Here is a 25,320-nt window from a genome sequence, read left to right as displayed (position 1 = left end):
TTATAATAAATAGATTAGATATAATTTAATCAATAAAAAATAAATATATTTAATTTGATTGGTCACAATGTATTAAAAATTACCTAAAAATACGAAAACTATTTACATTTTCAAACAAAAACATTTTGTAAAACTATCTAAAGGGGGTAATATTTATAAGAAAACTGATAAAAAAAACTTTTTTAGTATTTAGAAAAAAATAATTAAAAAAAAAAAGGAAACAAAAGGGCAGAGAGAGAGAGAGAATCAAAGCCCTCTTCTTCTTTTGTAATCAAATCTCTCACGCACGACTCTGAGAGAGAGAGAGAGACAGAAAGAGTCCATCGTCTTCCGTCTTCTCCGATCGAAATGTAAGCTTCTCTCCTTCTTTATTCCCATTTGGTTTCTCTTTCTGCTGCCATCGATTTCGAAATTAGGGTTCTTTGATTAGTTTTAGGGAGATTAACCCTTTTCGTCCCAATGTAGTAATGTATTGGATTTCGATTCGTGTTTACTCGCTGATCATAACCCAGAAAGTTATCAACTTTAATGAGAATCTCAGCGAATTTAATGAAAAAAAATTGACTCCTTTTTTTTTTATCTGCAGAGCATTTATATTCATCGTCACCTTATTGGCTATGCAGTCAACGAGTTTGCTACTCCTGAAGAAGGAGAATTGAGATCAGATTATATAAATGAGAGACATGTTGTGTTTAGAATGCAGTTGTTATGATATTCATCTCGCTGAGTGGCATCCTTTGGAATCTTTAAACTCCTCCTAAACCCTCTTTTTTGACTCCAGGGTAAGGCTTGGATTTTGTTTATGTGGATGCTTATCTCAACCTGATGTTACTTTCTTGTTTTCTGTACAGGTTCTTCAGTTTTATCTTTCAATTGTTTTTTTTTTTTTGGGGGGTGGAGAAGGAAGGGAGATAATGTTTCGTGATAGTCTTTGGTTTTCCCGTACCATTGGTTGCTTTGGATGCTTTGGCACTTCTACTAGAACCCGACAGTTGCCGCCTGAGAGGCCACTCCAACATGATGATACACATTCATCATGTAGTGAGGGTACTAGCAGTTCCAGAAGCGAAGAGGACGAAGAAGAAGTTGAGCAGAAGAGCCGCTCCAAACGGTCTGACGAAATTTTGAAATTTAGATTAGATCATGGTTTGATCTGCAGGCAGGTTCCTGTGAAAGTCACTAAGCAACTTATCCGTGGAGAGGTATAGTCATCTTCTTCAGCCTCTCTCTCATATATTCTACTATTGCTTTGAAGAATATTCCATGATGTTGTCAGGATGAAGATGGTAACAAGATGATCAATGAGTATGTTCGTGTGTGTAAAATTGGATCCGGTAGCTATGGCAAAGTGGTAAGTGTGAAGGAGCTCATTTACAGTAACACTATCAAAAGCATCCCATGACATTGTTCATTGGCATTTATAATTAGGTTTTATATCGAAGCTCTGTTGATGGCCAATCTTATGCTATTAAGGTATGCTATTTATATTATTTCATTTGTTTGATTGATTACTCTTAGGGCTTAAAGATCTTTTGACATATTTTGATACACTTGGGTTTTTAGGCGTTTCACAAGTCGCAATTATTAAGGTTAAGGGTTGCACCTTCTGAGACTGCTATGAGTGATGTTCTTCGTGAGGTATATCATCCCTTCTCTTCACTGGTTTCATTGTAGAGAAGTTGTGTTTACGCTTCTTTATCTCATTACTTTCAGGTCATGATCATGAAAATTTTGGAGCATCCTAACATTGTTAATCTCATTGAGGTGATAGACGACCCAGAAACTGATCATTTTTACATGGGTAACTCTTTCTCCTCTTCTCTTTTCTGATGTTTCTGTACTTACTCTCTGTGGAAAGAGCCTCTTATCTTGTTATTTTTTGTCTTTATGGTTTCACTCAGTTCTCGAATACATTGATGGAAAATGGGTTTATGACGGTTCTGGACCGCCTGGTGCTCTCGGGGAGAAAACCGCTAGAAAGTATCTGCGGGATATAGTTACTGGCCTCATGTACCTGCACGTTCATGTAATGATCTTCTTTCTTATGTGTGCTTCTCTAACTTCATGGTTCATTACCTAATAAACTGTCCTGATTCAAAAAAAAAAAAAACAGAATGTGATTCATGGGGACATCAAACCTGACAATCTGATGGTTACTAGTAGCGGCACGGTGAAAATAGGAGACTTCAGTGTCAGCCAAGTGTTCAAGGTAATCATCGATTCTTGAATATGTATCTTGTGACCACCTGAGTGTTGGCAATTTAATTGGTTGTGTTATTACAGGATGATGATGATCAACTGCGTCGATCTCCCGGGACACCAGTTTTCACTGCTCCAGAGTGTTGTTTAGGTCATCTTCCTTCTCTAATAATCTTTAAGCTTGGTCCTAACTCATTAGTGTGTATAGAGAATAAGCAAATATCTTTTTGTTTTTGGATTCTGGAAACAGTATCAACGTATAGTGGCAGAGCTGCTGATACATGGGCAGTGGGGGTTACTTTGTATTATATGATATTGGGACAATACCCGTTCCTTGCTGATACTCTTCAGGACACTTACGACAAGGTATGGTTTTACCTTTGATCAATGCTTTTTCTTGGGTCACAAGACAGCTCTTTGAATAACCCTAAATCTCTTAACAGATTGTTAACAACCCTTTGATACTCCCGGATGGATTGGATCCTCTTTTAAGAGATTTGATGGAAGGTCTCCTTTGCAAAAGTGAGCTGCATGTTTTTCATCATTTTGGTGTAGTTAAACTACTCGCATGAGTTATATGGTAGTGGACTAATGGTGGAACTCACCTGTTGTTGTTGCAGATCCGAGCGAGAGAATGACACTGAAGACGGTGTCGGAGCATCCTTGGTTCCTTGGAGAAGACGGGCATGTTCTTGAGTATTTTTGTTGCTGCAAACGCAAGTCTGCCTTGAAGATTGAACAAGAAGAAGAAGCTAATGGGATGGATGCTCAAGTCTCAGATATCTAGCTAAAAAACTTTGGAAGCTTTTTGATCGTTTAGAAATGTATAAGCTTGAAGAATACAGGAAACGTTAACATCATGCTATCGCATCTCCTTAACCATACAAGTTTGCGGTCATTGTTTTTTTTTTCTTTAATATACTAGATAGTTGTCATATTATTATCATGTGTTGTTTTATGAGTTTCAAAATTAATATGACAATGAATTTTTATTTTGATTTTATGGCTCAAGTTTGATAATTGTCCTTCAACTAAACTATGCTTCTGCTACAGCTTATTTAGGAATGAATTCAAGTGTAGGAGAGAAAATGATCATCGCGTCAGGCTAACGTCCGCTCTAGATTGTATTGCATGTGTTCCGAGCTCAGACTACTAGTTTTCAAGTTTCAAAGTATCCCAGAGTTTCTCAGCCTTATTTCACTTAGTTTTCAAGCTTCAAATCTTCTGTTAACGACAAGATCATGATCTAGAGTTCAAGAGGACCTTAGAGTTTAAATAACATGATCAAAGCTTTCCTTGGATATAAAGAAATCTATTTGAAAGAAAGAAAAAAACCTTAACCTGGACTATTTATCTCTTAACAAATTGTTAACAATACTTTGATAGTTTCGGATGGACTGATCAATCCACTTCTAAGAGATTTGATCGAAGGTTTTCATTGCAAAAGTGAGTTGGATTCATCCAACCTAGACAATGACACTGAAGAATGTTTCGGAGCATCCATGCCTGGGTCAAACGTGATCCAATGGGATCTCCAAAATTTCAGATACATCATAAATGTACAAGCTTGAAGAATAGAGGCATCTCCCTTAAAACCGTATAAGTTTGATCTCGCTTGCAGTCTTGTAGATGGGTGATGTTTATGTAACCGTCCACGGTTTCTTAGGGGTCAAACGTGAGAACTTTTACGTACGAGTTTGTACATAACGCATGAGTTTACATATATATTGGTGATTGACAAATCTTATGTATTGTTTGTCATGAAAGATAAGAGAAAATTCACTATATTTATGGAAATTTGAGGTTAGATTGTTGAATTTCCGTGGGAGTTTTGCTAAATAAAAGGGAACCAAATCCTTTTCTTTAAAAGTATTAGTTGACAAAAGCTAGCATTTTAACAAATAAATTATATGCTAAGTTCAGCAATAAATTATTGATAATGTTAAAACTCTAGTTAAGAACCAAAAGCTAGAGGATAGTTTAAAAAAACTACTTTTAATTTTAATAAAAATTGTCAAGATGTGATCTTTAAGAATGAATATTTAAAATTTTCCTAAAGGAAAGACAAAAAATCATGACTGTGCCAGAAAAAATTCCCACTAAGACTACTTATTCTAAATAATATTCTAGTTGATTCTTTCTCCCCAACAATGTGGGTCTTTGAATATTCTTATGTATAGTCAGTTAGTCACATAAACAAACGCATGTAAACACACATTTTGTTTATATTATTATTTATAACTACATATTATATATGGTTCTATTATATATGGATAACTAGGTGGTAAAATAGATTAAAACTTTTAATTTATAGATATTAGAAAGTTAAAAATCATAGTAACAAATATTATATATTATATAATGAAATACTTAACGAAATTGTGCATGTAAGTTTATATAAAGTAAGCTTCAACTTTTAAGAAAAAAAAACTTGTGTAATTGAAGTATATTTGGTAGAAGTAAATATATAAGAATAAGCAAAGACTAATATAAAAAATTGTTTTTATTTTGGAAAAATACTTAATTTTAATGATATATGAGATTATTTTGATGTATGTGTTGGCCACCTAAACATATATAAACATAGTATTAGTAATAATAAACCTGAATATAATATTTCTCACAATTAAACATAGTATTAGTTAACCAAATCATTAATTGTTGAAAATAATATGGTCAGCTTTCTTAATGTACATGAAACATATACAAATAAATGAGACCAAATATTTATTTGCTCACAATTAAACATATACTCCCTCCGTTCCTAAATAGATGATGTTTTAGAGAGTTTTTGATGTTTCAAAATAGATGATGTTTTCATATATCAATGCATTTTTTCACTTTATCAAAAAATGTGTAATCAATGATATTTTGTATGTTTTGTGATTGGTTGAATAACTTTTAATTTATATTTTAATGATTTTTTTTAAAAAAAAAAAACAAATTCCTTAATATTTGTGCACAATCTTAAAACTTTATGTATTTTGAAACAGAGGAAGTACAAAAGAATAGAGAAAATCACACATGCCTAAATAATCACATAATTGTCTCAAGTGTTACTGACCCACAAGTTAAGTTCTTTTAATTTTATTGACATCACCCAAAACAAAACAAAAATTAAGGAAAGGAAACTTAGGTTTGAATAAACTTTATCATAGTCCAAAAATTAAGGAAAATAAACTTAGGGTTGAAAAAGATTATAGTAGTTTTGATGTCTAGTCCAACTTTTATGTGGAAAATAAATTTTATAAATTAAATGAATAAGATAAGGAAACTTAGATTTGAATACCGAATATACATGGAATTATAAATGATTTGTTACATTAATAGTCTAATTTGACTTTTCAATCAAACCAAAAAGATTGCACATCATGTTTTATGATTTCAATAATTTCCTTTTTTGTTAGAACGGTTATCCAAAAATATCAAGAGACCCCGAATATTAATTCATTAAAAAAATTTAATAACTACCATACCAATTTCGATCTTTTCAAAAAAAAAACCCAAAACAACACGCTGTTTAAGAACAAACTGTATGATTCTTTCAAGAATAGACGATCAGTAACCTTAACGAAAATAAAAACTACACTTAACAGTTAATAAATCTATTATGTACAACATGTGAAATTGTATGATCCATTCAAGAAGTCAATGTTAATATATATAAGGGAAAATTAGAAAAATGAGACACTTTCATCTTAGATTTGTTCCAATAAGACTTGTAGAGGATTATTTAGGTAAATAAGATTTATATTCTCTTTAATACCATTATACCTTTATAATTAACCAAATTAACCTTAATTAAAATTTAAATTAATTCGTAATTGATTTAAATTTTAATTAAAAAAAAAACCACAAAAGGATTAAAAACTTGTTTACCCTAATATTTTTTCACTTCTCTTCTTCTCCGCCGTGTACCTTCAAGCCTTCAACCCTTTCAATGTCAATTTAGGGTAAGCGGAGAATCCTTATTTTTTTCATCGTAAATCATCAATTTTTTTGTCTCTAATCTCGTTTTTATCTTTCTTCTCTTTGTTCTCAGATACAATTCAGCGAATTGGGGATTTGTTCTTTGGTTTGTCAGACGGTCCTCTTCTCTCTCTACGGTTTCGTCGGACGGTATTCTTCTCTCACTACAGGTTTCGTCGGACGGTCCCTTCACAGTTTGATGTAAGATCTGGTCTAAACCACATTGCAGATCAGGCCTGACATCGAAAGGATCGAGAAATGGGTGTTACGCATTGCTTTTGATGATGAGAAGAATCCTTATCTACCGAAGGTTTTCTAACAGAGCCATCTTTGGAAAATTCTTCCCTAAGGTTCTACTTCATTCTTTGCCTGAACTGTCTTTGATCTTTGCTCTGATATGTACATATAATGAGCAGAGCGCTGCTAGAGCTACTGTGCCAGGAGGTCCAAGTGTACCATGTAGTACAGCGAAGGCTGTGGAATGGGACGCTGCTTGGTCACAGAACCTTGACCTGTCGGGTCGTGCGGCTCTTGGAGTTCATGTTGCAGCTTATGAGGAAGATAAAGCCGAAGATACCCGTCCTAAGAAGCTACAGGCAGAGAAAACTGCAGAAGGCATTGTTTGAGGATTAAACAAGGTTTATAACGAATGTTTGCATCGCACATTTCTCTTATTTTCTCAAAAGACAATACTTTATCATCTTCCGTAGGGTCAATAAGTGCCAATAAGTTGTCTCTTTAACTGAATTGTGTTAGGAGTTTCTGAGAATGTACCTAAGTTTCTGGTGATTTTCTATTTGTTTTCCTGAATATGAATCTTTCTTCTGTTACAAAGTTTCAACTTTTTTTTTTTCTGTATGATGTATCGTTCAACTGTGTTCAGTCTAGATTTGTTTCATTTCAGTTTTGACTTTTGAGAAATTAAGTTTTGGGAATTCATACACCTTTGAATTGTTCAAACTAGATTTTGGTTCATTTCTTCTCTATGTTCTTTAATTGGGTTTAAAAGGTCTATAAGCTAAATATATCATACAACAAACAATTAGACTTTGTGGCCCAATGGATAAGGCACTGGTCTACGATATATCACACAACCAGAGATTATGGGATCGATCCCCAGCAGAGTCTCTTTTGTTTTTGTTTTTTAACGCTATCAGCCTCAACAACACGGCTCCTTGTTCAAATTGTTCCTTTTGATTTACACCAGTACGAAGAGGAAAAGATCGGAGAAAGATCGTGGGAGTAGGAGAAAAACGTGGGAGAAAATATTCTATGAGAGATTTAGGGTAGATTTAATTTAGATTTAGGAAACATCTTTAACCGAATATGGAAGTTTCCATATTTTTCGGATTTGTCTAGAATATGTATCCTACCTTACGCAGAACATAATAGAGTAGATGAGAAACACATTCTTCATTAAGCGTCACATAAGGTAAAAGGCAGAACATATTATGACAAATAATATAGATAAGGTATATCATTGCGTTGTAGCTATATGTCGTTATCAAGCTGTAGGTAGATTGAAGACAATTTTCTTGATTATAACGTAACAGATTATAGTTTCGTTAGAATATATAAAAAATGTTAGTTTACGCTATATACCCTGGATATATCTATGTATAAAACTTAGTATCCGATTTCTAAATTAAGTAGATTACTAGAATGTGTTTTCTAACTGTAGCTAGAAAATAAAATAAAATATGATTCAACTTTTTTCAAAAAAAAAAAATTAAGCATATATATTGTCATACTTATGTTTCCAATAGTCTTAATATTTTTTTACATTTTTAAAATTCAGTTTACTATTTTTCCCATAAAAGAAGGGTAAAACATGTCTAGAATTGCCAAAAATATCAGAAGTCCTAAAAGGACAAATAAAAATTGAGAGTGTACCATTTTTCCAATTTTCCCTATATATAACCAAAACGATATTATAGTCATACACCATGAGGGAGAAGAGTGGCTCTTGAATATTCGGTTTATTGATCCTATAGAATAGTAAATAATTGTAAGACATACATCGTTTGGTGATATCATATAGTAAATGCCATTTCCTATAAATAAATAAAAAAACATCAGATAACAAAGAATTAATATGTTGAAGATGTACTATGCATCAAAATTTATAACTTACTTTTTCATCAACAAAAGCCATCTCTATAGTCTCTCCACCAGCAGCTGAATATTTCTTCCAAAGTCTAATGACTTTCACCTTAATCATCCATAGAGACTTCTTTGGTTTTAAACCAGAGATGAAATACAAGGCTTGCAATTTGAATGCTAGTTTTGAATCGTTTGGGTTGTGATGGAGGTGTAGACGTAGTATAGGTAAGGTATATATATATATTGCATGGAAGATAAATTGTAGGTGGTGAAAATTCTCTAGGCAACTAAATTTTTACGCGAAAAATCTTGTATACAATCCCTAATTGTGGCTGTATTCTTTGGAAAGAAATTATTTATGTCTACAATTCAAAAGGGATCGTCTAATTTTCATTAATTTATAATCCCCTCATTGATAATATTTACGTCTAGAATCCCTAATTGTGCATGATCTCCGAATTTATATGGCAAAAAGTAATCAAGTCATGAATCAAAATCGTATTATTGTCATATCTAAATAGTTAGCTCAAATTAGTCAACCATAATAAATTTGTAAATCTAAACATTCGACTTCCCATAAAAAATTATTCATAGTCGACCATCGATGTTTAAAAATAAAATCATATCATATCTCGATTCATATGGAAAAAAGAGATCAAACATTAAGATGGTCGTCTATTTTGCAATCGCCTGATTGATAATACTCAGTTGTCTAGAATTCATAATTGATCATATCTCTGCATTTAATTGTCAATCACGCATTACTCTTTTCTATTTTTAGTTTCCATATGTTACATGATTCGATGTCTACTTGTCAATCCTTTTAAATTAATGTATTGGATCGTTTTATGTCAATTTTAAACATACTGAACGTTGCAAAGAAGCACTATGTTATATTACGTGTATTACGATGTCTTTAAAAATAAATGGATCGTTTAATTATATGAAGACATATACCATTTTATAATGATATAAAACACGTTTACAATAACCGAATTTGATATCAACGTAACCTTTAGATCATATATAAAGCAACATTACAAAGAAATAAAAAACGTTAACAAATAGTCTGTTTTGATTTGTTAATCGATTTTTATATCACATAAGATATCATTATATTTCATACGATATTGATCTAAATTATAAACCATCAACCATGTAGTGACGGAAACATACAAGCCATTACAAACATTAAAAGCATGTTCGAAATATATATAGATCACCATAATGTTTTGCATTCACACACAGCCACTGATATTATCATCCATAACAGCCCATGTAACCAGTTAATATCATTAACACATTATATTAAGCTATATTTAATGAGTAATGGCAAATAGTGTAATTAATCTAGTAAGTAGAGGATTTTTACATATAAAGACTGAAAAGACCTATGGTAATGCCACATAGAAAATGACATTCCTGTTAATAACACATAAACGTGAGGTTAGACTCCTAAAATGCTCTTCAGATAGTAAAAAAGAGATTCAAACTTACCAGAGAAATAAAACAAAAAAAATATTTATACCAAAGTTAAGATCAAATAAGCTTTTTGTGAACATTAGACCAACTAAACTTTACCATTGTATTATATAAAATGTATATAGCTTATACTAACTTCTAATACATGCTAAAACAAGCTTATTATGCTACATGTAAAATAGTCGATCGTATAATCATTGCCTAAAAAAAAATAATAATCTTATATATGTAGTGTGAGAGAGAGAGTGCTTCCCTACGAATATGCTTTGGCCTTTCGTGTGTCGGCCAATTCTGGTATGGTTTGGATAATTGGATCATCTTTACTTTCACGTCATCGGTAGGTTTGGCCATTCAGATTTATAAACATTTTTTTTGCCAAAATGTGAATTTCATATAAATATGAGAAAGGTTTGTAAAGATACAAAAGTTTAAACCAAAGTTAAGTTAGTCTTGGCAAAAAATAAACAAGACTAAGCTAACATCCAATGAGTTCCAAAAGATTACTCATAACGTATCCAAAGCTGCATCAAAGGTTGAAATTTCTTGAGCTTCCTTTTGCCAAGGATAACATCTTTGATGAAACGATCAATCAACCGGAAAATAGTAGCCGGACTCCGAGCTTCTCCAACATGGAGCCTGGTGTTTCTCTCCGTCCAGATATTGGTAATTGTTGCTTACGCCACTATCATTTTTAGAGTCCTGCTGGTGACTGTATCACGAAGTGACACCCATTCAGTGAAGGAGGTCCAAGTATGGAATGCCCTGAAAGAGTATCCAAGTCTGCGCATAACCAAGTTCCAGATCCCTTCACTTACTTCACAATTTAGGAACATATGGGTTCTGTCCTCCACTGCTGCATCGCATAAACAACAAGAGGGAGAGATGTTCATACCCCATTTCAGCAGCCTTGATCTGGTGGGAAGGCGATCTTGGTAGATAACCCAGGCAGTAAATGCGTGTCGGGGGACATGACCCTTGAACCAGATGCTTTGTGTCCATTGCTGCCCTGGTTCTCTGTTTCGAACAGCTTCCCAGGTTTTGCTGGTGGAGAATTCTTGCAATTCATCACCGTTGATGTCCCACACATAGGTATCGTCCATTAGATTTAGAGTGGGGGTATCGTCCATTAGATTTAGAGTGGGAAGGGGAACAGTGGTGAGATAAGTCTGCAGTTCCTCAGCTAGAGGAGAGCGAACTCCCCTTAGTAACCATCCCCTGTCATTACAGGCCTCTGAAACAGTCGCAGGGATGCTTATGGAGAGCTGTCTCGGTCCTGATTCTCCAAATCTGTCAAGAAGAGGCCCCAGTGGTGTCCAATTGTCGTACCAGAAGCTTATACAGCGACCATTGCCCAGTTTAGGTCGCAGGAATCTAGAGGCCAGGCCACGCAAAGAGAGTAAAGATCTCCATGTAGATGAGGTAGTCTTGTTTTCATCTAAACTCCAAAAGCTTTCATCCTTTAGTCTATAATGGTGAAGCCAGCTTGCCCATAGAGAATCAGTCTTCTTTAAGAGGTTCCATATTAGCTTTAGGCAGAGGTTCTTGTTCCAGAGGCCAATGTCTCTTAGTCCTAATCCACCTTCCTTGCGAGGCAAACGGACGGTTTTCCAAGATACTTTAGCAACGCATCTCTTCGTCTCAGTACCTCCCCATAGAAAATGAGTACAAAGACTTTCAATCTTCTTTATGCAACCCTTTGGAAGCACAAACGCTGACGTCCAAAAATTAATGGAACCATATATGACAGATGATATAAGCTGTCTCCTTCCTGCAAAGGATAAAGCTTTTGCAGACCAGCAGTTGAAGTTCGCAGAGATTTTATCCAGGAGAGGCCTATAGTCGGAGATTCTCAGCTTTCTATACATTAGAGGAAGTCCCAAATAGCGGATTGGCAGTGAACCCAAGTTGAACCCAAGGCGAGAGATGTCTATGGTTTCATCAGTGTTCAAGCCAGCTGCAAATAGTTCTGTTTTGGACTTGTTCATACGTAATCCCGACCAGAGAGCAAAGTCCTCTAATGTATCAGCAATGCATTTTATTGAGTTTACAGAGAAATCAGAGAAAATCATAAGATCATCCGCAAAGGATAAGTGTGTAACCTGAAGATCCTTCGTTTGCGGATGAAATCCAACAGACCCATCAACATATTTCTTTATCAGCAGTTGTGAAAATACCTCTAGGGGTAGAACAAACAGATAAGGCGACAAGGGATCACCTTGCCTCAATCCTCTTGTTCCTTTGAAGTATCCACAAGACTCTCCATTTATAGCAACTGAGAAATGGGTTGACGTTAAGCACTTTTCGATGAGCTTCCTGAAGCTAGGCGGGAAGTCGAGTGCCTCCAAAGTAAATAGAATGAAGTCCCAGTCGAGTGTATCAAAAGCTTTCTGCAGGTCAATGATGTGTTGTGATTTTGCATAGTTTTAGCTTTGTTATTTCATATATATTCATGCATTAACCTTACATTTATTTGCATTTAGAGTCTATTGCATGTACATTTGCATCTTGTAGGTGTTGGATGAATTGTTTGGAGTTTTGGAGGTGATTAGAGCACAAAAGGAGCTTTCGAGGAGTCTTGAACCGAACGTGTGAAAGACAAGCATGGATGAAGGTCTTAAAGATATCTTTTGAAACTTGTCTTTTGGGAAGACATGGTAAATTGAGTTAGCTTTACAATGGAGGTGGTTTCAAGTCGTTTGGAGCTGTATTGAGGGATTTATGATCAAAATACTACACACATATCAGTATGACATTCCTAGCGGCCACCCTAGCAACATCAACAATAGCCTTCGAATTTTAAGCCTTTAGACTCATTTTTATTCACTTAAAACCTATAAAACTCATTACTATTCATTATTCTTCTTATTTTTGGTATTCTAAAGGTGTGTGCAACATGGAGAAAGTGGAGAAAACTTTAATGAGTGAGTTTTATCTCTTTAAAGCTTGCAACATGGGGGATGGGTTGTCTATCATGAGTTTGGTGGCTCTTTTGGCCTAACTTTCTCTACCTTTTCTGAAGAGGCAAGACTACTTTGGCCATATGAAGGGGCAAAAGGTGTTCTATAATGGAAGAAAGTGGAGAATAACTTTTATGAGTGTGTTTTATGCTTTATGCTTTCACATGATGGATGTGTTGTCATCCTCCTTTACTTAGGCTATAAAAGAGACTGCAAGGGGAAGGAGGAAGACACAATACACAAAGTACAATACAACAAAGAGTAGAGAGTGAAAGTTTTATAGTTTCATATTTTGTATTTTGAGAGTTTGAGAAAAAACATTTGTTCTTGGAGTGTTCTTGAAGTTTATGTTATAAAGTCTTGTTTTCCTTTAGCCATTCTCTTCATCTAATTTCTGTTTTTCTTGTTTTCATATATCATATCATCTTGGGTATGCTTCTATCCATCATGGGATTAAGTGTAAACAAGATGATTAGTGAGTAATCACCCTTAGGATCAATGGGTTAGGTAGATTAATGGGTGATTAGGGAAGAGTTAAGGTGTTCTAATGGTTAAATGCTTAGATTTCTATGCTTACTAAGTATTCTTAATGCTAGATTAATTTTGGCCATTTTAATCTAGATTCTAAGTGTTTGTAGGGCATCGAAAGTGTTTGCATAATGCTTGAATGGACCTAGTAAAGCTCTAGCTTGAATAACCAAGGAATTGTTGTTAGGATTGCTAGATGGTTAGTAGACTAGAACTTAATGTATGTTTGAGTGAACAAAACGAACGGAAGTTGATGTTTAGTTCATAATTGCATAAGGGTTTCTACCACGGGAGTGGATTAATCTAAATTGAATGAAATCTAGACCTATAGAAAGTTAAGATTATTTGAAGTTAGACGCCTTGATTTAGAACTATCACCTTGAAATCAATTGTCTATATACCCATTGGTTCTTCTTTGTTATATTTGAATTAAAACTCAAGTTATTTCGCACTATTACTTGTTACAAACAAACATCATTTGATTGCACTTAGATTGAGATAAATGGCTTGCATTCTTAGTGCTTAGAATCACTAGAGATTGGATTGACATCTTAAGTACTACAACACTTAAGGATTAAACTTATCCTTTATCAAGTTTTGGCGCCGTTGCCATTCTCTAGATTGATTTTGACATTAGGATTTGGTCATTACTTGAGACTAAGTCTTATTTTTCATTTTTAAGTTACTAATTATCTATCTTCATCTCTATTTGGATGACAGGTGCATGAACTTGAGAAGCAAAGGATCAACAAATCTTGCACCAAGAGTGGACAACATCAAAGCCTTAGAAAGAGAGTTGGGAAGACAGAGAAGAGAAAGAGAAAAGCAAGCCCACTTACATAGATTGGGGCTTGAGATGGAGAGAAACCCGAATCAACCGGAAGGTGTCTATGAAGTTGATGATCATAGACAAAATGTCCAAGGAGTTCCTCCTGGAGCTGCTCAAGAGGAACATGGCCAAGGAGCTGCAAACCTTAGGCCTCAAAATCAACAACGCCTGGGAAGATCCATTGGCACTTATGATCAACCTAACATAAATGGGAATAGGTTGGGCATTAGGGCACCGCCAGTTGCCAACAACAATTTCGAGATCAAGTCAAGCCTCATCAACATGATTGAAAACAACAAGTACCATGGACTTGCCTTGGAAGACCCACTAGATCACCTTGACAGATTTGATAAGTACTGTGGCTTGTCAAAAACAAATGGAGTTTCAGAGGATGCTTTCAAGCTCAGATTGTTTCCCTTCTCTTTGGGAGACAAGGCTCACACTTGGGAGAAAAACATCTCAAGTGATACTATCACCACTTGGGATGAATGCAAGAAGGCCTTCCTCAACAAGTTCTTCTCAGCTACAAGGACTGCCAACCTTAGAAATCAGATCTCTGGTTTTCAACAAAGAGGACTTGAAGGATTTTTAGACGCATGGGAGAGATTCAGAAGCTACCTGTCTCAATGTCCTCACCATGGCTTCAACAATGAGAGCTTGCTAAGCACTTTCTACAGAGGAGTCTTGCCTAAATTCAAAAGCCAGCTTGACACTGCAAGCAATGGAAACTTCTTGGGGAGGACTGTGGAAGATGCTTTAGAACTCTTGGAGAACATGACACAGAGTGACTCTGTCTACAATGATGAATATGATAGAAGAGACAGAGGTGGTGGAGGAGAAGATATGACCACAAAGAGAGAGCTGAAAGCACTTCAAGACAAGATTGACATGCTACTATCAGAAAAGACCAAGAAAGAGGAGTTACATATGGTTGCTGAAGTTGATAGAGTAGAATGCCAAGAAGATATGTACTATGTCAATGCTCAGGGTACATGGTACAAGAAGGAGCCTGACTATCAATACCAGAACAACTACCAACAGAAACCCTTCTACAACAACCAACAGAAGCCATTCAACAACTACCAGCCAAGACCATTCTACAACAATCAGCCTAAGCCATTCTACAACAACAACCAAGGTGGTTACCAACCCAAACAGAACTTCCCTCCTGGATTCTCACCAAAACCAAGTCAACCTGCACAAGACCAAGCTGGATCATCAACACAACCTCCACAAGAGAGTAGTACTGAAGCTATGCTGAAACAATTATTGGAGGGACAAGCAAGAAGTGAGAAACAATTAGGGTATGAGCTGAAAAATCTCCACAACAAGATTGATGGGAATTACCATGATCTAAACAACAAGTTCAAAGCCTTGGAGAACCAGTTTGTCTCTATGACAGCCAGCTCAAGTCGCCAACAAGGTTCCCTACCTGGAAAGCCTGAACAAAACCCAAAGGAGACAATAAAGGCAATCACCCTAAGGAGTGGAAGAGAGTTGCCTCCTAAAGTTCTCATTAAGGATAATGAGAAACAAGGTGGGGAGGTGGTCATCAATGTAGATGATGATGTGGTGATTGTGGATGAGAAGACTAATGAGGAAATCTTGGAGAAGATAGTTGAAGCTAAGGGCAAGAGAAAGATTGGAGAGGAGAAAGTTGAGAACAAAAATGAGGCTGCTACATCAACAAAGGAGAAATTGTTCACTCCTCCTCCCTATGAGCCAAAGCTTCCCTTTCCTGGAAGATTCAAGAAGCAACTCCTAGAGAAGTACAAAGCCTTGTTTGACAAGCAAATGAGTGAAGTTCATCTCACCATGCCCATAATTGATGCATTTATGCTGGTTCCACAATACAGCAAGTTCTTGAAAGATGCTGTAGAACAAAAGAAGAAAGAGATGGAAGGGATGGTGATTCTTACTCATGAGTGCAGCGCCATTATTCAGAGACTGACTGTCCCAAGGAAGCTAGAAGACCCTGGTAGTTTCACCCTGCCATGCGCCATTGGACCTTTGACATTTGAGAGATGTCTATGTGATTTGGGAGCAAGTGTCAGCCTCATGCCACTATCCATTGCCAAGAAGCTTGGGTTTACACAATATAAAAAGTGCAAGATCTCTTTGGTGCTAGCTGATCGATCTGTCAAGCTCCCCATTGGCATCCTAGAAGATCTTCCTGTCAAGATAGGAAATTGTGAAGTGCCTACTGACTTTGTAGTGCTTGAGATGGATGAAGAGCCTAGAGATCCTTTGATCTTTGGAAGACCTTTCTTGGCAACTGCTGGAGCAATGGTGAATGTGAGAGATGGCACAATTGATCTCCACCTTGAAAAAGATCACACTCTCCATTTTGATATCAAGGAGATGATGAAGAAGCCCACAACTCAAAGAGAAATATTCTACATTGATGAGATGGATGTCTTGGCTGATGATTTCCTTGAGGAGTTAGCGATTGAGGACTCTCTTCAACATGCCCTGACCATTGAAAGAGAGACCCAAATGATTGAAAACAAGGAGAGTGATGAGCTAGTAAGAAGGCTAGATGTTCACCTTGAGGAGGATGGAGAAGATGAGTTCATGGAGTTGCCACAAGTGACTCAACATGCTGCCTCAGCAGACATTCAAGAGAACCTCCATGAAGCTGATTGGAGTGAGCTCAAGGCACCAAAAGTGGAGCTTAAACCTCTTCCCGATGGTGTAAGGTATGCTTTCCTTGGACCTAATGAGACATATCCTGTCATTGTGAGTAGTGAGCTGACTGAGAATGAATTGTCTATGCTTTTAAATGAACTTAAAAAGTATAGAAAAGCACTAGGATACTCACTTGATGACATTAAAGGAATCTCACCATCTTTGTGCATGCATAGGATACATCTAGAGGATGAATCTAAAACTTCAATTGAACACCAAAGAAGATTAAATCCTAATTTGAAAGATGTTGTTAAAAAAGAGATAATCAAATTGTTAGATGCTGGTGTGATCTATCCTATCTCTGATAGCAATTGGGTTTCACCTGTGCATGTAGTTCCTAAAAAGGGTGGCATAACAGTTGTTAAGAACGAAAATGATGAGTTAATACCAACAAGAACAATAACTGGACATAGGATGTGCATTGACTATCGAAAACTGAATGCAGCCTCTAGAAAGGATCATTTCCCTTTACCATTCATTGATCAGATGTTAGAGAGGCTAGCTAACCATCCCTATTATTGTTTCCTTGATGGATACTCTGGATTTTTCCAAATCCCTATACACCCAAATGACCAAGAGAAAACGACATTCACTTGTCCTTATGGTACCTTTGCATATCGAAGGATGCCATTTGGACTGTGCAATGCACCAGCAACATTCCAAAGAGCAATGATGTCGATTTTCTCTGATCTTATTGAGGATGTAATGGAGGTGTTTATGGATGATTTTTCTGTATACGGTTCTTCGTTTGCTACTTGTTTGTCAAATCTTTGCAGGGTATTACAGAGATGTGAGGACACTAACCTGGTGCTCAATTGGGAGAAGTGTCACTTCATGGTCAAGGAAGGGATTGTTCTTGGACACAAAGTTTCTGAGAAAGGAATTGAAGTGGACAAAGCCAAGATAGATGTCATGGTTGGTCTAGCTCCACCAAGAACAGTGAAGGATATAAGAAGCTTCCTTGGCCATGCTGGTTTCTACAGAAGGTTCATCAAAGACTTCTCCAAAATAGCTAGACCATTGACCAAGCTGCTGTGCAAGGAGATCATCTTCAACTTTGATGAAGAATGCCTAGAAGCCTTTAAGAAGCTGAAGGAGGAGCTCACCAGTGCCCCAATAGTTCAACCACCAGATTGGAGTCTACCCTTCGAAATCATGTGCGACGCCAGTGACTATGCTGTGGGGGCAGTCTTGGGGCAAAAGAAGGACAAGAAGACACATGTGATCTACTATGCTAGTAGAACACTTGATGATGCCCAAATGAAGTATGCCACAACTGAGAAGGAGCTGTTGGCAATTGTCTATGCCTTCGAGAAGTTCAGGAGCTACCTGGTAGGGTCTAAGGTCATTGTATACACTGATCATGCTGCACTACGACATCTACTAGCCAAGAAGGATGCCAAGCCAAGGCTGCTCAGATGGATATTAATACTACAAGAGTTTGATCTCGAAATCAAGGACAAGCCAGGAGTGGAGAATGGTGTAGCTGATCACCTTTCAAGATTAAGAGTGGAGTGTGGGATTCCTATTGATGAGGGACTCCCTGAAGAGCAGATTATGGCTATAGAAGCAATGGTCACAGCTTGTGAGACTGGAAGGAAGATTGAAGAAATGAAGGCAATTGATGAAACAGGCCCATGGTATGCTGATCTAGTGAACTACTTGGCATGTGGAAGGGAACCATTGAATCTGACAGGCTATGCAAGGAAGAAGTTCTTCAAGGATGTGAAGAGATACTACTGGGACGAGCCTTACCTCTACACTCTTTGCAAAGATCAAATCTATAGAAGAGTAGTAGCTCAAGAGGAGGTGGAAGGAATCCTCACACACTGCCATGGATCAGCCTATGGAGGTCACTTTGCCACCTTCAAGACTGTCTCCAAGGTGCTACAAGCAGGATTTTGGTGGCCCCATATGTTCAAAGACACACAAGAGTTTGTGTCAAGGTGTGACCCATGCCAAAGGAGAGGGAACATCACCAAGAGAAATGAGATGCCTCAAAATCCTATCTTGGAAGTGGAAGTGTTTGATGTGTGGGGCATTGACTTCATGGGACCATTCCCATCTTCCTATGGTAATGAATACATTCTTGTTGCTGTGGATTATGTCTCCAAATGGGTGGAAGCTATAGCCAGCCCAACCAATGATGCTAAGGTTGTCCTCAAGATGTTCAAGAGCATTATCTTCCCAAGGTTTGGAGTCCCAAGAGTTGTGATCAGTGATGGAGGCACCCACTTCATCAACAAACTTTTTGAGAACCTTCTTAAGAAGAATGGTGTCAAGCACAAGGTGGCAACTGCTTATCATCCCCAAACAAGTGGCCAAGTTGAGATTTCCAACAGGGAGATAAAGTCCATTTTGGAGAAGACTGTGGGGACAACAAGGAAGGATTGGTCTACAAAGCTTGATGATGCACTTTGGGCCTATAGGACTGCTTTCAAGACACCCTTGGGAACCACTCCCTTCAATCTTGTCTATGGGAAAGCTTGCCATCTGCCAGTGGAGCTTGAGTACAAGGCATTATGGGCTGTTAAGATGCTGAACTTTGACATCAAGAGTGCCAAAGAGAAAAGACTTTTCCAACTCCATGAGCTTGATGAGATTCGACTTGATGCTTTTGAGAACTCAAGGATTTACAAAGAAAAGACCAAGGCATTCCATGACAAGAAGATCCTGAAGAGGGAGTTCAACATTGGAGATCAAGTGTTGCTCTTCAACTCTCGATTGAAGTTGTTCCCTGGAAAACTTAAGTCAAGATGGTCCGGCCCTTTCAAGATCAAAGAAGTGAGGCCATATGGAGCAATTGTGCTTTGGAACAAGACCGGTGGGGACTTTACAGTGAATGGCCAAAGAGTCAAGCTGTACATGGCGGCCACACCTGAGAAGGAAGGAACCTCGGTTCCACTTACCGATCCCAAACCAGCCTAAACCAAAAAGGGGTAGTCAAGCTAGAGACTTAAAACAAGCTCACTTGGGAGGAAGTCCCACATCTATCCCTATATATATTACTGTTTAACTTGTGTGGTTTTTCTTTTGTGTGTTTGATAAGTGTGTTTAAAATTTTCAGGTGATTCTCCACTTAATCAAAGAAGAAAGATGGCCATCCAGCAAACCTACAAGTGTTAAAATTATTCAACTCCATCTAGCAACTCCAAGCTAAGTGTCTCTACAACCATTGGAAATATATAGTTTTCATGTTTGTTTCTTCTAGACCTCTTCTTTCACCTTGCTCTCACACAAGAGACTGTGTGAAGTAAGTGTGGGGGGGAGAGTCTACTTATCTCACATGTTTTCTGTTTTGTTTACTTGTCATAAGCATTGCATATCCATTTGCATAGAAAATCCATAAAAATTTGCAAAATTCCAAAAATTACAAAAAAAAAAAACATTTAGTTATATCATTTGCATCTTTAGGTTTGAGTCTAGATCATATAGAATGCATAGGTAAAATCCTTACAAAGGACTCATGCAATGAACTCATTGTTGATACCCTTTTGAATCATAATAAGTAGCTTGAGCTTCTTCTGAATTTCTTGTAGACTTCGAGCCTTGAAAACTCCTCTTAAGACTCATTGAATCTTACTCTTTGAAACCAACTCCGATCTTAGTTGACTTAAATGAACTTAATGCTTCTTGCTTATGGTCTCTTGAGTACTAAATCATGGCTTTACACACACTTGAGCTTGTATAAACCGTTTTACCAATCTTTTTGACAACTCAAGTGGTAGTCCATACCCTAAACCCTTCCCTTCTTTCAAACCATCATTAATTGTTGAGTGAGGTCTTTTTGTGAAAGCTTGTCATGTGCAAAATCTTGAAAGTATTAGGAGCGACATTGATTTGTTCTCATCTCTTGCTAGCATTAGGACCTCTTTTGGGCTAGCATCTAGGATGGTGGTTGGAATGATGTGCTTTAATTATTTTGATCTTGGGGATTGAATTGGGAAAGATTATGTAAAGGAAATGAATCAAAAAGTGTGTCTAAAACAACTAAAAAAAAAAAAAAAATTAAGAAGATAGCTCAGATTGTGTCAATAAAAACCCCAAAAAGAAAAAAAAAAAAAAAAAAGGGGAAAAGAAAAATTTGAGCTAAGATACATAGTTGTTAAGACAAAGAAAAGAAAAGAAAAGAAAAGAGTGTTCATTGGGTAAGAGATGAAAATGGGTGTATATTTGGGATTTGAGATGAAGAAAAGAAAGGGTAGAACTTAAAAATTGTCTAGGAAAAGGGTAGAATGATGAGAACCGATTTATGTATGCATTAATTGCTTCTTTTCTTAGATAAATTTTGCATAATGATCAAGCTCCTATTCTTGAGTGTAAGTCACCATAGCAAAAAGTATTTGGACCCTTCTCATTCTTCACATTAAGCCATTTTTTCTCACCAAACCAAATGATTTGGACCAATTGGCAATTTGCGAGAATTCACTTATGATATTTCTTATTGAATGTGAGAGTTGGTTGATTTGAGGATTCATGATAATGAGTTAAAAGATCAAAGGAATTGATAGGCCTAGAGAAGTTAGAGCTAATAAAAACATTTTGCTCTTGCTATTTGGTATGATTTTGTAAGGATATCACAACGATGGCATTGAAGAGTTTCTTAAGGTCATGAATTTCCATGTGTGTATTGAAACATCACTTCCCATGTTCTTGAAAGTTTACTTGAGGACAAGTAAAGGACTAGTGTGGGGGAGTTGATGTGTTGTGATTTTGCATAGTTTTAGCTTTGTTATTTCATATATATTCATGCATTAACCTTACATTTATTTGCATTTAGAGTCTATTGCATGTACATTTGCATCTTGTAGGTGTTGGATGAATTGTTTGGAGTTTTGGAGGTGATTAGAGCACAAAAGGAGCTTTCGAGGAGTCTTGAACCGAACGTGTGAAAGACAAGCATGGATGAAGGTCTTAAAGATATCTTTTGAAACTTGTCTTTTGGGAAGACATGGTAAATTGAGTTAGCTTTACAATGGAGGTGGTTTCAAGTCGTTTGGAGCTGTATTGAGGGATTTATGATCAAAATACTACACACATATCAGTATGACATTCCTAGCGGCCACCCTAGCAACATCAACAATAGCCTTCGAATTTTAAGCCTTTAGACTCATTTTTATTCACTTAAAACCTATAAAACTCATTACTATTCATTATTCTTCTTATTTTTGGTATTCTAAAGGTGTGTGCAACATGGAGAAAGTGGAGAAAACTTTAATGAGTGAGTTTTATCTCTTTAAAGCTTGCAACATGGGGGATGGGTTGTCTATCATGAGTTTGGTGGCTCTTTTGGCCTAACTTTCTCTACCTTTTCTGAAGAGGCAAGACTACTTTGGCCATATGAAGGGGCAAAAGGTGTTCTATAATGGAAGAAAGTGGAGAATAACTTTTATGAGTGTGTTTTATGCTTTATGCTTTCACATGATGGATGTGTTGTCATCCTCCTTTACTTAGGCTATAAAAGAGACTGCAAGGGGAAGGAGGAAGACACAATACACAGAGTACAATACAACAAAGAGTAGAGAGTGAAAGTTTTATAGTTTCATATTTTGTATTTTGAGAGTTTGAGAAAAAACATTTGTTCTTGGAGTGTTCTTGAAGTTTATGTTATAAAGTCTTGTTTTCCTTTAGCCATTCTCTTCATCTAATTTCTGTTTTTCTTGTTTTCATATATCATATCATCTTGGGTATGCTTCTATCCATCATGGGATTAAGTGTAAACAAGATGATTAGTGAGTAATCACCCTTAGGATCAATGGGTTAGGTAGATTAATGGGTGATTAGGGAAGAGTTAAGGTGTTCTAATGGTTAAATGCTTAGATTTCTATGCTTACTAAGTATTCTTAATGCTAGATTAATTTTGGCCATTTTAATCTAGATTCTAAGTGTTTGTAGGGCATCGAAAGTGTTTGCATAATGCTTGAATGGACCTAGTAAAGCTCTAGCTTGAATAACCAAGGAATTGTTGTTAGGATTGCTAGATGGTTAGTAGACTAGAACTTAATGTATGTTTGAGTGAACAAAACGAACGGAAGTTGATGTTTAGTTCATAATTGCATAAGGGTTTCTACCACGGGAGTGGATTAATCTAAATTGAATGAAATCTAGACCTATAGAAAGTTAAGATTATTTGAAGTTAGACGCCTTGATTTAGAACTATCACCTTGAAATCAATTGTCTATATACCCATTGGTTCTTCTTTGTTATATTTGAATTAAAACTCAAGTTATTTCGCACTATTACTTGTTACAAACAAACATCATTTGATTGCACTTAGATTGAGATAAATGGCTTGCATTCTTAGTGCTTAGAATCACTAGAGATTGGATTGACATCTTAAGTACTACAACACTTAAGGATTAAACTTATCCTTTATCAGTCAATCTTTAACATACACCGCTTTGATATTTTCTTCCAGTTATAGCCTGAGACAAGTTTTGTTGCTAGAAGTACATTTTCCACCAATAATCTTCCTGGAACAAAAGCAGACTGCGAGGAGGATATGAGGGTTGGAAGAAGGTCCTTGAGCCTGTTCGCAAGAAGCTTTGACGCCACCTTGTAGACCGTGTTACAGCAAGAGATCGGTCTGAACTCAGTGATCTTAGTTGCATTCACTTTCTTTGGTACAAGAGTGAGAATTGTTGCATTCCATTGTTGTAGCAGTTCTCCTGTACTTAGAAACTCTTGAAAAGCATCTATCATATCACGACCAACAGACTTCCAGTTACCAATGAAGAACTCAGCAGGGTATCTGTCAGGTCCCGGAGACTGGTTCTTTGGAAGAGATAAGAAAGCTTGCTGGATATCGAGGTCTGTGAACGGGGCCGAGAGTGCATCAACAGCACTAGGTGGGCATTTAGTTTGCAGAACCGCGGCAATTTCAGATGGGGTGGAGGTAGTAAGGGCGTTGACACCACCAAGGAGGCTCTGATAGTAGTCAATAGCGTGCTGCTTTATTCCCTCTAGAGAGTCAATAATATTTCCATGCTCATCAGTCAAGAGGTGAATATGATTCTGATTTTGCCTTGCCTTGATCACCCTATGGTAGAAAGGAGTGTTTGCATCACCCTCAACATTCCACTGAATTCTCGAGCGTTGTTTGAGGAATTTATCTTCTGCTCTGGCCAGGGTAAGCCCCTTGAGACGAGCTATTCTTTCAGATTCAGCAGTTACAGGGCATGGTGAGGATAAGGAGGCGCTCTGGCAGCTGGTGAGATCAGAAAACGCCTCCTCCAACCGCTTTTCAAGGTTAGAGAAGTTCTCCTTGTTGAAAGAACGGATGATCGGCTTCAACTCCTTAAGTTTCTTTGAGACACAAAGCTGTTTCGAGCCATAAAAAGGAAGAGCATTCCAGGTAGACTTGATGAGAGCACTAAACTCAGGATGATCATTTAAGTGAGCAAAAAACCTGAAAGAACGTTTCTGAGGAGGCTTGAGTTGGTCTAAGAAAATGCAGCATGGACTATGGTCTGAAATTCCCGGTTTTCCAAATACTCCAATTGAATCCGAGAATTGCTCAACCCAGTCCTCATTACACAAGATTCGATCCAGCTTCTTAGAGACAGAATGATTCGTCCATGTGAAGTTGTGGCCACTAAACTGAAGGTCCCCTAAAGAGCTTCGTTCAAGGCATTCACGGAAATCTCTCATACCTCGAGAAGATGAGAATTGATCAGCAGAGGAGTGTTCCGTAGGGGAGATAATCTCGTTAAAGTCTCCCAAAACAATCCAAGGAAGACCGCAAAGCTGAGATGAAGAGGAAGCAGATTCAAGTTTATCCCATAATAGTCTTCTTTCTTTTCTGCAGTTGGATCCATAAACAAAAGAGACTCCTATTTCTGTAGAATCAAACGGGAGCTTGACAGTGCAGGTAACCATCTGAAGTGATTTGGCGATGACGTTGACCTGAACTGATGGCTTCCAAATTAGCCAAAGCTTACCGAGATCTGAGAATTCATAGTTGCTCTCTAAAGACCAACCTGGTAATATACTTTTCATAATAGAATCCGCTTTCTCCCGCTGTACATGCGTCTCAATGAGACATCCAAAAAAAGGGTTATATTTCCGAATCCATTTTTTGAAACCACGCCGCTTTACAGAGTCATTAATCCCTCTTATATTCCAGCAAAAAAGATCCATTAAGAGGGTAAAATTTAGAGGATTAAAGGGCCTCTAGCCCGAGCCTTTGTGTTAAAACGCTTCTGATATCTCTTAGGGAAAACCTCAATGAACTGGTCTTCATCAGCCGGGTCGTCTGCTTCACTAGACAAAGTTGTATCCGAAAATGATCCAGAACTAGACTGCTCCTTTAGATGGCTCTCCGTTGATAAATCTACAGAAAGGCTTCCCTTACTGAGGTCGTATTCCACTGTAACCCTACCATTCCTGGGGGAGACAGGAACTATAGGCGAAGGGGGAGGAATAACTGCAGGTGGCAGGGAAGCTGCAGGTGGAGGATCCTTTGGAACTGAAGATGAGACAAATTCCGGCTGGTCCATTGTTTTTACTCCAACCTGCTTGTAGACCATTTGTTGCTTACCAACAATTGGGAGAAGGTTCTTGATA

General features: G+C 37.1%; 2 protein-coding genes and 1 non-coding gene across 5 annotated transcripts; 2 read left to right on the top strand and 1 right to left on the bottom strand.

Annotated features, from left to right (window-relative positions):
• Positions 1-178: 178 nt before the first annotated feature.
• Positions 179-3,195, top strand: LOC106385017 (serine/threonine-protein kinase GRIK2-like). Of its 2 annotated transcripts, none has more exons than XM_048746592.1 (13): positions 179-350; positions 587-782; positions 905-1,202; positions 1,277-1,351; positions 1,429-1,473; positions 1,564-1,638; positions 1,714-1,801; positions 1,902-2,026; positions 2,114-2,209; positions 2,284-2,350; positions 2,450-2,565; positions 2,643-2,721; positions 2,820-3,195. In XM_048746592.1, the coding sequence occupies exons 3-13, from the start codon at positions 915-917 to the stop codon at positions 2,984-2,986; spliced, it is 1,221 nt and encodes a 406-aa protein (XP_048602549.1). In that variant the 5' UTR covers positions 179-350; positions 587-782; positions 905-914; the 3' UTR covers positions 2,987-3,195. The 2 variants fall into 2 exon arrangements, with proteins under 2 accessions (XP_048602549.1, XP_013680412.2); XM_013824958.3 differs by having other exon boundaries at positions 852-1,202.
• An 8,960-nt stretch (positions 3,196-12,155) lies between these two features.
• Positions 12,156-22,385, top strand: LOC106394160. 2 transcript variants are annotated; one of them, XR_007319003.1, is made up of 2 exons: positions 12,156-21,799; positions 21,938-22,385. XR_007319003.1 is itself a non-coding variant. In XM_048746591.1 (2 exons), the coding sequence occupies exon 2, from the start codon at positions 13,963-13,965 to the stop codon at positions 19,681-19,683; it is 5,721 nt and encodes a 1,906-aa protein (XP_048602548.1). In that variant the 5' UTR covers positions 12,156-12,497; positions 12,636-13,962; the 3' UTR covers positions 19,684-22,385. The 2 variants fall into 2 exon arrangements, 1 of the variants encoding a protein (XP_048602548.1); XM_048746591.1 differs by having other exon boundaries at positions 12,156-12,497; positions 12,636-22,385.
• LOC125582683 lies at positions 14,605-14,711 on the bottom strand. The gene has a single exon (XR_007320139.1). It is a non-coding gene; the product is annotated as a small nucleolar RNA R71 (small nucleolar RNA).
• Positions 22,386-25,320: the final 2,935 nt, after the last annotated feature.

The sequence above is a fragment of the Brassica napus genome, chromosome C2 (assembly GCF_020379485.1).
Source record: "Brassica napus cultivar Da-Ae chromosome C2, Da-Ae, whole genome shotgun sequence".
In the NCBI taxonomy this organism is placed as follows: Eukaryota; Viridiplantae; Streptophyta; class Magnoliopsida; order Brassicales; family Brassicaceae; genus Brassica; species Brassica napus.
The sequence above is the reverse complement of the archived record's forward strand: the minus strand, read 5'-3'. Positions and strand labels throughout refer to the sequence as shown.

Bases quoted from the DNA above. Each gene is read 5' to 3' on its own strand.
- LOC106385017 (XM_048746592.1), top strand. From the start codon at position 915: ATGTTTCGTGATAGTCTTTGGTTTTCCCGTACCATTGGTTGCTTTGGA. The intron at 2,027-2,113 runs GTAATGATCTTC...AAAAAAAAACAG, and splicing joins TCATGTACCTGCACGTTCAT to AATGTGATTCATGGGGACAT. The intron at 2,210-2,283 runs GTAATCATCGAT...GTGTTATTACAG, and splicing joins GTGTCAGCCAAGTGTTCAAG to GATGATGATGATCAACTGCG.
- LOC106394160 (XM_048746591.1), top strand. From the start codon at position 13,963: ATGAACTTGAGAAGCAAAGGATCAACAAATCTTGCACCAAGAGTGGAC.